Source organism: Centropristis striata, chromosome 8 (genome assembly GCF_030273125.1).
Source record: "Centropristis striata isolate RG_2023a ecotype Rhode Island chromosome 8, C.striata_1.0, whole genome shotgun sequence".
Taxonomy (NCBI): Eukaryota; Metazoa; Chordata; class Actinopteri; order Perciformes; family Serranidae; genus Centropristis; species Centropristis striata.
In genome coordinates this window covers 10768948-10781283 of record NC_081524.1, presented here as the reverse complement: position 1 = coordinate 10781283, position 12336 = coordinate 10768948, and the positions used below count along the sequence as shown (strand labels likewise).

The window sequence follows — 12336 nt, the reverse complement described above, 5'->3', positions numbered from 1 at the left end:
CTTTGATCCATCACTTTACACTTTAACAATAATGTGACTTCTTTAGGACTTTATATATTTTGATTTGAAATACCCAAGACAAAAGACCGAAAGATTAAAAAGTATGTTGTTTTATCTCGGCTACTTTAAAATAAGGCCTTTGTTTGTCATGGCAAACGGAATCAGTGTATCCAACCATATTTGGCCAAAAATGAGTGCTGAGTGTGGAAACGATTACAGACGAATAAAGGGATTGTGTTGGTTTGAAATGTTTCTCTGCATATTTTGATACTAAGCAACACTAATTCAAACTGACCACAACAGCAGTCCTCTGTGGAAAGAAGGAAATCGTATTAAACTTAAATTTAGTACTACATTTATTTTCAGGCCTACAAGCTTTTTTGATACTAAAAGTATATTTTTTCGAGTCAATGGTGGACTCAGGCTGTCCGAGGGGCAGAGGTGAACAAAATTAAACGGGCTCCAGCTGCATGCGGTTTTATCCATTTATGTTTAACCCTAGTTTATCATGTTTTATCTACCATATGGCATCCAAGAGGGCATTTCAGCTGTGGGCAAATGTGCCCTTTAAGCATCAAAGAGGGCTTTTTTTGTCGGCCTGTGTTTATTTATTTTTTTTAACATAGGGATACGAAGGGAGGACTCTCAAACCCTCAGTCCACAGATTTTTTCTAGGTAAAGTAGGTAAGGTAAACCTTTAAGTTTAGATAAGATAAGCCAGAACTTGATTAATCCCAGACGAAATCTTGTACCAGGTTATTCCAAAGTACAATAAAATAAGGAAAATTAAGAATACCACAATATGATAAGTGAATAAAAAATATGAATAACACAAATACATTAGTAATAACAAAAATAATTGCACATAAGAAATAATATTGCAATATTGAACATGGAGAATTAAAGTTAGAAGTGACTAAAATGTGTGTCATCCATCCAACTGCTGAGGTGAAAACTGTCAATAAAGCAAAAATAAAATAATTTTTTCCGACTCTATTGTATTTCTGTTGCATTAAATTTGTGAGCTGAACTTATTCCTCTACAATAACACAGACAAGTGATAATTATCATGCTCCTTATAGCTCAATAAAATCGATAAAACTGATAAACTGAAGTTGAGTTCAGTGTTCGGTTTGGCCTGGCATTCCCACCAGCTGATATCCCAGCGTGCTCTGCGCGTTGACGTCATGTTTCCGGAGCGCTACGAGGACACATCAAGAAACGTCCCAAGGTGAGTTGTGGTCAGCTAACTCCGAAACTTTGACTGCTTTTTTTTCAAAGTTTACCTTTATATTTCTCGTGCTTTCTGATGTTTTGACATACACAAACTCTTGATAGAACCAGGCGTTCTCCAACGTGTTAGCTAACAAGATCCAGATAAATAAATAGGGTTCGTAACGAGCTGACAGTTAGCATTAGCTAACAGACTACACTTAGTTGAGCTATGCAGACTATGCTAACTTGTGTTTAAAGCTATGTGGCCGTGTCAGTATTTGTTTTTAGTATACTCTTATCAAAGTTAAGATAGCTACCCTTGGGTATTATAGAATGTGCATTAAGTAGCGATAAAAGCATAAACAAAACTGACCTAAATTTAACTTTGATCACAATGCTATATTTAGCTTAGCCAGCTAACGTTTGGCATTGTCCTGGGGTTACACTGTGATAGTGTTGTTTATCTAACGTGTTTTAAAAAGCTGTTGCACATGCCTGTGTATCCACCCTGTGCCTTTTTGTTTCAGTGACATTTAGACGCGAGATTGAAGCTTGTAAAGATGGCTGAAACTGTTGAGAAGATCAAGAACTACAGGACGGCTCCCTTTGACGCCAGATTCCCCAACACAAACCAGACCCGCAACTGTTTCCAGAACTACCTGGGTGAGGACATGGATCAATGTGTTGTGATTACTCGTCTTTAAAACATAAAAACACCACCTTGGGCACTGAGAAATGACAGAACTTGTCATTACATATTATACTCCTGCAACATCTACAATGATAGTTTTTACAAACGGCATTAAATGTTTATCAAAGCACTTACACACAAATAAACACAGTATTTCAATGTTAATAATAGGTGCAGCAATAACACATGCATATATCGTCAAGTTTGTGGTCTTGTAGTTAAAGTCTTTGTTTACACATATAACATTTTGTGTTGGTACAACCATCACATTTACACGGTGCACCATAAGATGGTAGTAAACCAATCAGTCATCATGCATGTGAAATTAATATATGACCTTCATATAACATTAATGTTAGGAGTGCAATGGTACACAGAAGTCATGGTTCTGTTCATAGCCTGGCGCGCACTGAAATGTGCTGCCCAATGCTCCTAAGCTTAATCTTAAGACTGAGTGAGAAAAACAACAACCAATCCATAAGGTTATGTTTCTTAGTGCAAGCGTCAAAGACAGACAAAATCCTTTTGCTATGGACTACAGTAACATTGTCCCCACTGGCAAACCTTGGTAAACTAGTTTTTCTGTAAAAAATAAGCAATATTTCAAATGTTTCTGTATAACATTGTGTGACCTTTGAACTAACACTTTCTCAAAAGGCAATAGCCTACATAACTGAAAGGTATCTCTTATACTGTGGCCACAAAGGTACAAAATAGAATAAGCCAGGTTGTTTTGGGTAACATTGGAGCAGACTGTCCTTCAGTCTCAACATTTTGTCAGATAAGTAACTGTGAACCCTTTTTGTTATGTTTCGCTTCAGACTTCCACAGGTGCAACAAGGCCCTGTCTGCCAGAGACCAGGATACAGCTCCCTGTGACTGGTACCAGAGGGTTTACAAGAGCCTCTGTCCCATGAGCTGGGTAAGTTATAGGATGTACAGCTCTCAAAATACCCTCCGTATGTTCAGGTGTCTTAGAAGGGATTGTTTGATTAGGACATTTCTTTCTGATGTTTGCATGCACACACTAATGTTGCCAGTGAAGGCCAAGTCTATCTTACTTACAGACAGATTCATTGTTTTCCTCCTTCTTGATATTCTGTGTTTTGTGCTTTGTTTGGCTTCTCAATGGCTAATTTATTTTTGATTTGTTGTGTAATTGTTAAAATAGTGTAGGCAGTAAGACACTCACTTTGTAGTGATTGATATGAAACATAAAGACACAGTTCTGCTGACAATTGAACATTAGTTTGCTGTAACATAGGGTAATGTTTTCTGTAATATCTCCCACAGGTTTCCAAATGGGACGATCAGATGGAGGAGGGAAGTTTCCCAGGAAAGATCTGAAACCAGCAGCCATCATTTAACAGGACAGTCCACTGCAGGACATTCTGCCTTTTGCACCTTTGCCTCTGTATTGTGCCTAAGGACATTTTCAACCAGTTATCACATCATCATCATTGATGTTACTGTTATTAAATTAAAATAAAAACACGCACAACTTTTTACCCTGCATGTTAAGGTCTTAGTTTTTCACCGTCTCCATTGTAGACTACTCTTTGGCCTTATTGGATCAATAAACACAGTGCAGATTTAATTACAAGATTGGTCTTCATTGTATGTTTTTAATACTTTTGACATTTTGACAATTTCACAGAGCAAGCCTGGTCATTAACTGTACGTGTTCAGGAGTAGATTTAATGATTGCTATTAAGATTTTCAGTTAAAACTTGCAGAGACCTGTAGTCTCTCTGAATTATCCAACATCGCCTTCAGCTGTCTTGATTTTGCAGCTCTGTCCTCAAAGTATCATCAAAGTATTCCAGACTATATTTACATCAGAGATGAAGTGTTTATTTAGTCTCTGAAACACCCCTCAGGTCTGTCTACTGTGAAAACTCAGCATAACTATAACAAAGGTTTTCCAGCTGGTGGCAGTGGTGTGAAAACCAGATGCTTGTTTTGGTGTAATACTCTGTTTTTACCACACTGTGGTGCAGTAGAGCTGTATCTCTGGGGACAAACAGCTTACATGCACATTGTTATTATAAATCTTATTGATGTGAAGTAACTGATTAATTCTTTGAGGATTAGTACCTGATTATATTTGGATTTATTTAATGAGTCAGTGCTGCACATGATTAGTAAAGGAAGTGGATTAATAGGTTTGATGACTGTGATGACGATAAAGTTATTGCTTCACCCTCCCACCAATTTGTTCTGGTTTACTGAAATGATTCAAATGTGGAAACTACAGTGTTGGTGCATTTCATCAGAGGTAAGGATGTTCATACAATTAACCTCACTTTGACCGCAACAGAAGTAGTCACTGATTTTATTGCCATAATTGGTCTAAAAAACTACAGGTTTTACAGACAAATGTGACCTTAAAACAACACAGCACCTTTATATTAAACAACCCTGACTACAAAAAGTAGTTGGGATGATATTTTAAATGTATTTTTTGTTAAAGGCCAACAAATTCAGATGTATTTACCAAACAAAAGTATCAGTTTGACCCCACCTGTACGGATAGGCAAGGGGTTTGGATTAAACCTAAAACTTTTTGAGTCAAAGCTTATAAGAGAAAATCTGTAAGGCCTAAATGTATGTTGCTTAATTTGAAAGGTAAAATCTTCTTGTTTCTGTAGATGTGCTTGTTTAGTATGTGGCTAAAATACAACTGAAACATCAGTTTAAAAAACCAAAACACCCCCTACGGAGGTTAAATATATTGTCTTTGTTTTTTATTTTATTTTATTTTTTACATTTTACATATTTTTTTGGATTGGGGTTGTAAATATACAGGATATCAATGGCTTCTTAAAACAATTAAAGTGTAGAATTACCAAAAAAGCATGCACACAGATTGATATTTAAGTTTATCATTCAGTACCGTCATTTTAAATTTATATCCAAGTTCATGAAGGAGGAGGCAGTCAAGCACACATCTGTCTGTTACATTTCCTCTCTAAATATGTATTATTATCTTCACATGAGAGCCATAAACATTAACTCATGCCCTTAATCTATCTTTACCAGGATTTTACTGTTTACTTCATGTTGGAGTTGGAGACTTTAACCTTAAGGGTTTTTTTGTAACAAGCAGAGGCTTGATTTAATGAATTCTATTGAACTACAGTTTTGGATTACTGTTACAGTATTGACACATCCGTCTTTAGAGCGCAGCTGTATTCTTACACTGACTTATCATCACATCGGCACATTCTCAACTGGAAACTGTTTACCTCAGCTATGCTGAAAATACGCCCTGACACGTTTGAGAGGGTGTTTTCCCTTCTCCTGCATTGATTTGTCAGACCAGATAGATTTACCTCCAGCCTTTACTTGTTGCTGACAGACTGTCATAGTTGTGGTGGTAAACTAAAATAAGAACAAATCATGTGAGTGAAACAGCATGAAAAGCAAAGAAAGCTATGTAAATTAGAAAAGTGTTTATGTTATCTTGGGAGTATATCAGGTCAGGGTCAGCATGATTTACATTATGCCAACTTAAAACACAAGGTGGCACTGCTGCACCAGATATGAACAAGAAACTCCTCCAGTAAACTGTTGTCACATTACTCCAGCCCTCTGTTGGCCCTAAACCACCAGATTGTCATTATGAATACATGTTTATAATGATTAATCCCACAAATTAACCCACACTTACCAATTTACTTAAATTCCACGCTGAGTGAAGGAAATGTTGAATAAAATCATGGAACATCATTTAAAATGTTTCCATCTGACACTGTAGCAGATATTTTAAACATGACTTGACTGCATTTGAATATTTTTGCTTGATGTATTAATGACTTTGTTAATAGGTTCAATGAAGTGTAAAAAAATTGAAAATAATAATAATAGCTTAATAAATAATTATAGTTTGGTTTCCTTAACTGCCCAGTTTTCACTAAAGGAATTTAGTAAGAGGAAATTAAATTAACAATAAAATAAAAAACAATAAAACAACTGCAAAAAGAAAGAAATGTAACAAGAGAATAAAATTGTAACAAAAAAATATATTTTTTTTTACAGAACTGTAAAAAAAAATCTGTACATTTACATTGAAAAAGAAGAGTTCCGCTGTTTTTTACAAGTGGTTTTATGCCGAAATGTGAAAAGGTATGCATTCATTGCAGTATCAAGTGTAGCAAGAATATGCAACGTTTTAGAGATACAGTCCCAAAGATGTGAAGTATAAAGACAGATGAAGATAATAATGTAACATGAAGTATTTATGGGAGGGGAGAGGAGTCCTAATCTAACAAATAGAACATTTTAGGGGGGAAACCGTGGGTTGTCCACACTTTTTGTTCTACTCTATTCAAACATTGTTAAAGCAAATCTTGTTATGAATATAGAAAAGTTATTCTTTAATGTAACATCTAAAAAGAATAAAAATGTTTTGACCTGGTGCACTACTACGGTCACAAAAAGCAAAACAAAGGAACAAACCGTCTTTGTTTATGTTGAATGTACATTTAGGGAGACATTTTTATATTTTATTAAACTATTGGCAAGAGTCCATGAGGCACACAGGCGTTTTGAGCTCAGGCTACAGGATGTGGTTTGTGATGGGCTTTGTGTGTGTGTGCACAAAAGAGAATCAAAGTGAGTGCATCTAACTTTCTTCACTCCCCCCCCCCCCCCCTCTCTCTTTCTCTCTGTACCTGTTTCCATGTCTATCCTTATTTGCTCTTTGCAGATGTCTTATAATTTGATTTGCTCACTCAGGCCAGGTCACCAGAGGAGATGCTGCAGGATCGGTTTCCTTGGAAACGGGTCCAAGGATCTAGATGCGATGCTGGGGCGGGGAGGTGTATTTCCGAAGAATGAGAGTATTATTGCGAAAACTCAACGAGGGCACCGAACCTGAACATTTGCACGTACCCCTCTGCTTCTCTATCTGTTCCTCTTTTTATTTTGGTGTATATTTCAAAACTGAATTTAATAATTGAGATTCCAAGGAAGATGATTGCACACAGAAAGGGAAGGAAACACCCTCACATTAAACAGAACCTGACGTTTCTGAAGCAAATCCACTGTTACAGCAGATTTCCGGTCACTTTTTGCCCCAGGACTCACAAGAGTATGGCTGTTTTTAGGTTTTCTAAAGCATTGTTTTTCAAACTTTTTGTGCCCAAGGCCCACCAAAGTGCAAGCCAAAAACACAAGGCACACCTGTATTCATATTCTTTCACTACTACTTCCAGTAGTCATGTTGACCCTGTAACTTCTTCACTTCCAGCATTTATTTACTGTCTTCTATAAAGCCTTACTAGGAAATGTTTTGATTGAAACCTAGATGAGTGGTTTTGTAGCCTAAATTCAATAAAACTGCAGCCTTTTTTTTTTACCACCGCAAACCATATGTTTATATATAACTACATGTTGGGTTTTATCGAATGCTCTGCGATGGGTCATTTTGACCAAAGGCTCATACGGGTCATTATTGTTGGTTTCAGCAGGTGCAAGTGATGTCGATCAGCCAAGCCACAGCACCTCCATCTAATTCTTTTTGTACCTAAAGCAAAACAACCTGCGACCACTTGACAACATTAACCACGTGTTTGAAATAGAAATTATAACATTTAGGTATGAGGGCATGATGATTTCCTGCTGCCAGTAGCAGACACTCATTTTGGCAATACTGCTGTGAGCCATTAATAGTGTATAGTTGTCATGGCACGAATGGACTTGTCTCAGGGCACACCGATGTACCTCAGCACACCATTTGGGAACCACTGTTTTAAAGTATTATTATTAGGGCCTCGGGGCAATCGCACCGAGCACTACTGTTATACTGTGGATTTCTTCTTCTTCCTTTTCCGGACGCAATTTCGTCTCGCTACTAGTCCTACAACTTAAAGAGTTGCAGGACAAATTATATATCAAAACGTGAGGTTTGATCGGGATCGGTGTGCTATTACTTTTCTCTATAGAATATGAATTTTTCGCGACGTAAGTCGCGAAAAACTGCCCAAAATTTTGCATTGAAATGAATGGGACGGCCGACAAAAAATGGGCGAAAAAGAACAATCATTGGAGATTTTTAAACGTCAGCATCTCCGGCATAATTTCACCTAGAGACTCCATTTAAACTTTAAACAGTAGACACAAGTCTTGTGTGTCGGTGTATTAATCCACGTTTCGATAGGCCGTATAGTTTGTTACCAATCCCTGTTCAATGACCATGATCATTTTTGTAGAAATTCTGAGATTATAATGGGTGTGTATTGCACGGAATGTTCGTGTCAGAGTGTGTGATGTCATCGCCAGAGTGTAGAGGGAGAGAAAAAATTGTCAAAAAATTAATTTGAAAACTGCGCTCCAGGCCGCAAATTCCACTCTACAGAAATAATTTATACATAGAAACGTACTTCTCACTCACAATCCTCTGGTAAAGCTCTCAGAGTTATAGTTTGGGCGTACGACGCAAAGATGATCCACCAACACCACCAACAGCCTCTTTGGCTCCCATATTAAAAACACAGGAAGATTTTGAAAAAAAGGAAGATGGAACAGTTGTTTTAGATCGCTCTAACAAAGCTATTTTTTAATTTTTCTTTAAAAAAAATCATATGTAGACGCTCAGGAAGAACTCGGGACGCTCAAAGTGAAGTCGGATCATTACATTACATTACATGTCATTTAGCAGACGCTTTTGTCCAAAGCGACTTACAATAAGTGCATTCAACCTGAAGGTACTAGACATTGACCACAGGAATCAAGTAAGTACATAACTTTAAGAGCTAACTGTCATCACTACAGGAGTGCTATATGTTAAAGAAGAAAAGAATAGAAAAGAAGAAGAAGAAGAGCAATTTTTTTTTTTTAAATATATGTGTTAGGTGACCATGGCTTAACTGAGGTATTGTTGGAAGAGATAGGTCTTCAGCCTGCGGCGGAAGATGTCCAGGCTGTCTGAGGTCCTGATGTCGGTGGGGAGCTTGTTCCACCATTTGGGAGCCAAGATAGAGAAAAGTCTGGAGGAGGTTTTGAGGCGAGTTGACCCACGGAGGGTGGGAGTCGCCAGCTGTTTGGCTGATGCAAAGCGGAGAGGATGGGCAGGGGTGTAGAGTTTGTCAAGGTCCTGGATGTAAGTAGGACCTGAACCGTTAGCAGCAGAGTACGCCAGAGCTAGAGTCTTGAAGCGTATCCGCGCAGCCACTGGTAGCCAGTGGAGGGAGCGGAGGAGGGGTGTTGTGTGTGAAAAGTTGCAGTAGTCCAGGCGTGAGATGACCAGTGCCTGGACCAGGACCTGAGCTGCCTTCTGAGTGAGAAACGGACGGATTCTCCTGATGTTATGCAGCAAGAATCTGCAAGATCTGGTGGTGGCGGTGATGTTTGTGGAGAGGGACAGTTGGTTGTCAAGAGTCACGCCAAGGTTCTTGGCGGTTTCTGTGGAGACAACCACTGTGTTCTGGACAGTGATGTGGAGGTCAGTGGTGGGGGAGCCCTTCCCTGGGAGGTAGAGTAGCTCAGCCTTTCCCAGGTTGAGTTTGAGGTGGTGCGAGGACATCCACTGGGAGATATCGGCCAGACATGCAGAGATACGTGCTGCTGCCTGTGTTTCAGACATCAATGATAGGTATTATGGTTTTGGTTTTATTATGGTTTTGCCAAAAATGCTTTCTGTTTGAGGCCAGAAATTCGAGTCTGTCCACCTCTGGCTGCTGTCACTCTTTCGGAACATCAACAGGTGTCAGTTATTTCTGTTGATTGCTTTGATCTGATTGCCTTTGATCTTGGATGTGATTACAGTTACAGATACACACACACACACGCACTAAAGTGCGCACACTCCTCACACATGCATACACATGCTTCATACACACACATACGCACACACAGGTAACTTTATGTGATTTTACTTACACCTACACACACACACACACACACACACACACACACACACACACACATTTTGAGGTTAAAGGGCATAGTTTGAAATCTCTGAAGAGTCTCATCATAGTGTACACACACCGGCAGTAGCCCCCGTGGCCCTTTCAAAATTTCCCCAGAGGAAATTTTCTAGTTATTATTAGTTTATTTAAAAGGGGACAGTGCAATTTCATAAAACACATGATTATACATGGTTAAAAAAGCCAGAGTTAGCCAGAAGGCTAGTTTTCATCTGTAGTCCCCTGGCCATGATGTAAAAAAGATGAGAATTACGAAACAAAAAACAAACAAACAAAAAACAAAAACAAACAAACAAAAAATAAATAAAAAAATACGTACAATATACAAAATACACATACAAACACTTACGATATGATTAAGAAAAAATACAACATCACATACAACATCACAACATAACATTTTATCATAACATCAAAACAACACAACAGGCTTATCTTTTAGTGTTGGCAGCTGTAGGTGTTGATAAGCCACAATTTCAACTTTTTTGTGAAGGCCTTGTATGTATGATGACATAAGGTCATATTTAAGGCCATATATACACAGGGTCAAGGTTAGTGGTGGAAAGTTTTTTCTTAGGTACTATACATAAGTATACTTTCAAATGAATTGTACTTTACTTTAGTATTTGCATTTTATGCCACTTTATACTTCTACTCCACTAGATTTTCAGAGGGAAATATTGCACATTTATGTAATACCTTTATTTAACAGAAACTGAAAACTGAAAAATAAATTTCAGTGTAAACTGACAATGAAGTTTTATCATATTTTATGGAATCATAATGCTATTGTAGATTAATATTATTGATACAAAATACAATCAACAATATATTACCATTTGACCACAGACAGCTACAGCTAAGTATATCTTTTAGAAAGAAATTAGCTCCACCCCGACTACCAGAAATACTAAATTAAACTCTCATACTACCAATATATATATATATTATATATATATATATATTAGAAAATACTGATATGAAGTCATTGGGAACAAATGAATTGACAAAGTCATGAAAAACTAGAATGGTGGAATAAAGCACCTGTTAGATTTGACACAAAGTATTACACCTCAGGGGTCTGCTGGGACCTGAGTCAGTAGGATCAATGTTTTAAAGCATCAATAACTATAATAAAATAGTGTAATTCAACATACATGATACTGATACTCTGCTTGTTCTTTTACTTTAGAACTTTGAACATATTGTGATACTTTGACTTGAAAATAATAGAGGACTTTTACTTGTTGTTGTTTACTCTGTTTTGACATTGTGGTATTTCTACTTTTACTTGAGTTAAAGATCTGATATCTTCTTCACCGCTGGTTGTGGTTTGTTTGGTGCTGCAGCTCAGATAAGCTCCTGGTAACGATTGCTTACTCTTTCCTGTTTATGTCATTGCAGCTCTTTTCCTCAGTGGCGGTTCTACACAGGGGCCTCCAGGGGCCACTGCCCCTGTGAAGAAGCCCTTGGCCCCTGCTGTGGCCCCTGTGTCAAATTAATAATAAAATGATCAATTTATAAAGATGAGAGACGGAACAATTTTTACCTATTTTTTGTTCAAACAATATCTCATTGTACACAAAATGAACCCAGAATGTGTACATTGTATAGTAGTTTAATTGTGCATATAAAAAAAGTATGTGTATATATAAAAAGATAATTCTCACTGTGCTGCACTTGCAAAATAAAAAAAGTAATTGTGCACAAAAATGAGAAATGTCATACAAAAAATAGTTATTATTGTTGGTAAGTCTAATTTTTTCAATCAATGTATTTGTATCTTTCCAAATATATTTAAAGTATATTTTTTAAATAAGCTGAAATAAAGGTTTTGAATGATTAAATATCATCTTTGCTGTTTTTAATGTGCCCCTCTGATTAAACACTGGCCCCTGCTTGGCCCCCACAGTAAAACTAATTTGAACCGCCACTGCTTTTCCTGTTATGCACTTATGAGTGAATTGTCTAAATTCTCATCATGAAACTGTAACCTGAGTTTCACAATGAACCACAAAGATAGGTAGACCCTTAGAGTTACAGTAGCATCGGCACATTCTCCACTGGGAACTTTTTACCTCAGCTATGCTTAAAATACGCCCTGACACGTTTGAGAGGGTGTTTTCCCTTCTCCTGCATTGATTTGTCAGACCAGATAGATTTACCTCCAGCCTTTACTTGTTGCTGACAGACTGTCATAGTTGTGGTGGTAAACTAAAATAACGTGAGTGAAACAGCATGAAAAGCAAAGAAAGCTATGTAAGTTAGAAAAGTGTTTATGTTATCTTGGGAGTATATCAGGTCAGGGTCAGCATGATTTACATTATGCCAACTTAAAACACAAGGTGGCACTGCTGCACCAAATATGAACAAGAAACTCCTCCAGTAAACTGTTGTCACATTACTCCAGCCCTCTGTTGGCCCTAAACCACCAGATTGTCATTATGAATACATGTTTATAATGATTAATCCCACAAATTAACCCACATTTACCAAATT

General features: G+C 37.5%; 1 protein-coding gene across 2 annotated transcripts; it reads left to right on the top strand.

The window, feature by feature from the left end:
* The first annotated feature begins 1132 nt into the window (after window positions 1–1132).
* Window positions 1133–3474, top strand: LOC131975908 (cytochrome c oxidase subunit 6B1). Of its 2 annotated transcripts, none has more exons than XM_059338728.1 (4): window positions 1133–1231; window positions 1743–1878; window positions 2728–2828; window positions 3200–3474. In XM_059338728.1, exons 2-4 carry the CDS (start codon window positions 1776–1778, stop codon window positions 3251–3253), a joined length of 258 nt encoding a protein of 85 aa, XP_059194711.1. In that variant the 5' UTR covers window positions 1133–1231; window positions 1743–1775; the 3' UTR covers window positions 3254–3474. The 2 variants fall into 2 exon arrangements, with proteins under 2 accessions (XP_059194711.1, XP_059194710.1); XM_059338727.1 differs by lacking the exon at window positions 1133–1231 and adding an exon at window positions 1242–1390.
* The last annotated feature ends 8862 nt before the right edge of the window (window positions 3475–12336 follow it).

Bases quoted from the DNA above. Each gene is read 5' to 3' on its own strand.
- LOC131975908 (XM_059338728.1), top strand. From the start codon at position 1,776: ATGGCTGAAACTGTTGAGAAGATCAAGAACTACAGGACGGCTCCCTTT. The intron at 1,879-2,727 runs GTGAGGACATGG...GTTTCGCTTCAG, and splicing joins CTGTTTCCAGAACTACCTGG to ACTTCCACAGGTGCAACAAG. The intron at 2,829-3,199 runs GTAAGTTATAGG...TATCTCCCACAG, and splicing joins GCCTCTGTCCCATGAGCTGG to GTTTCCAAATGGGACGATCA.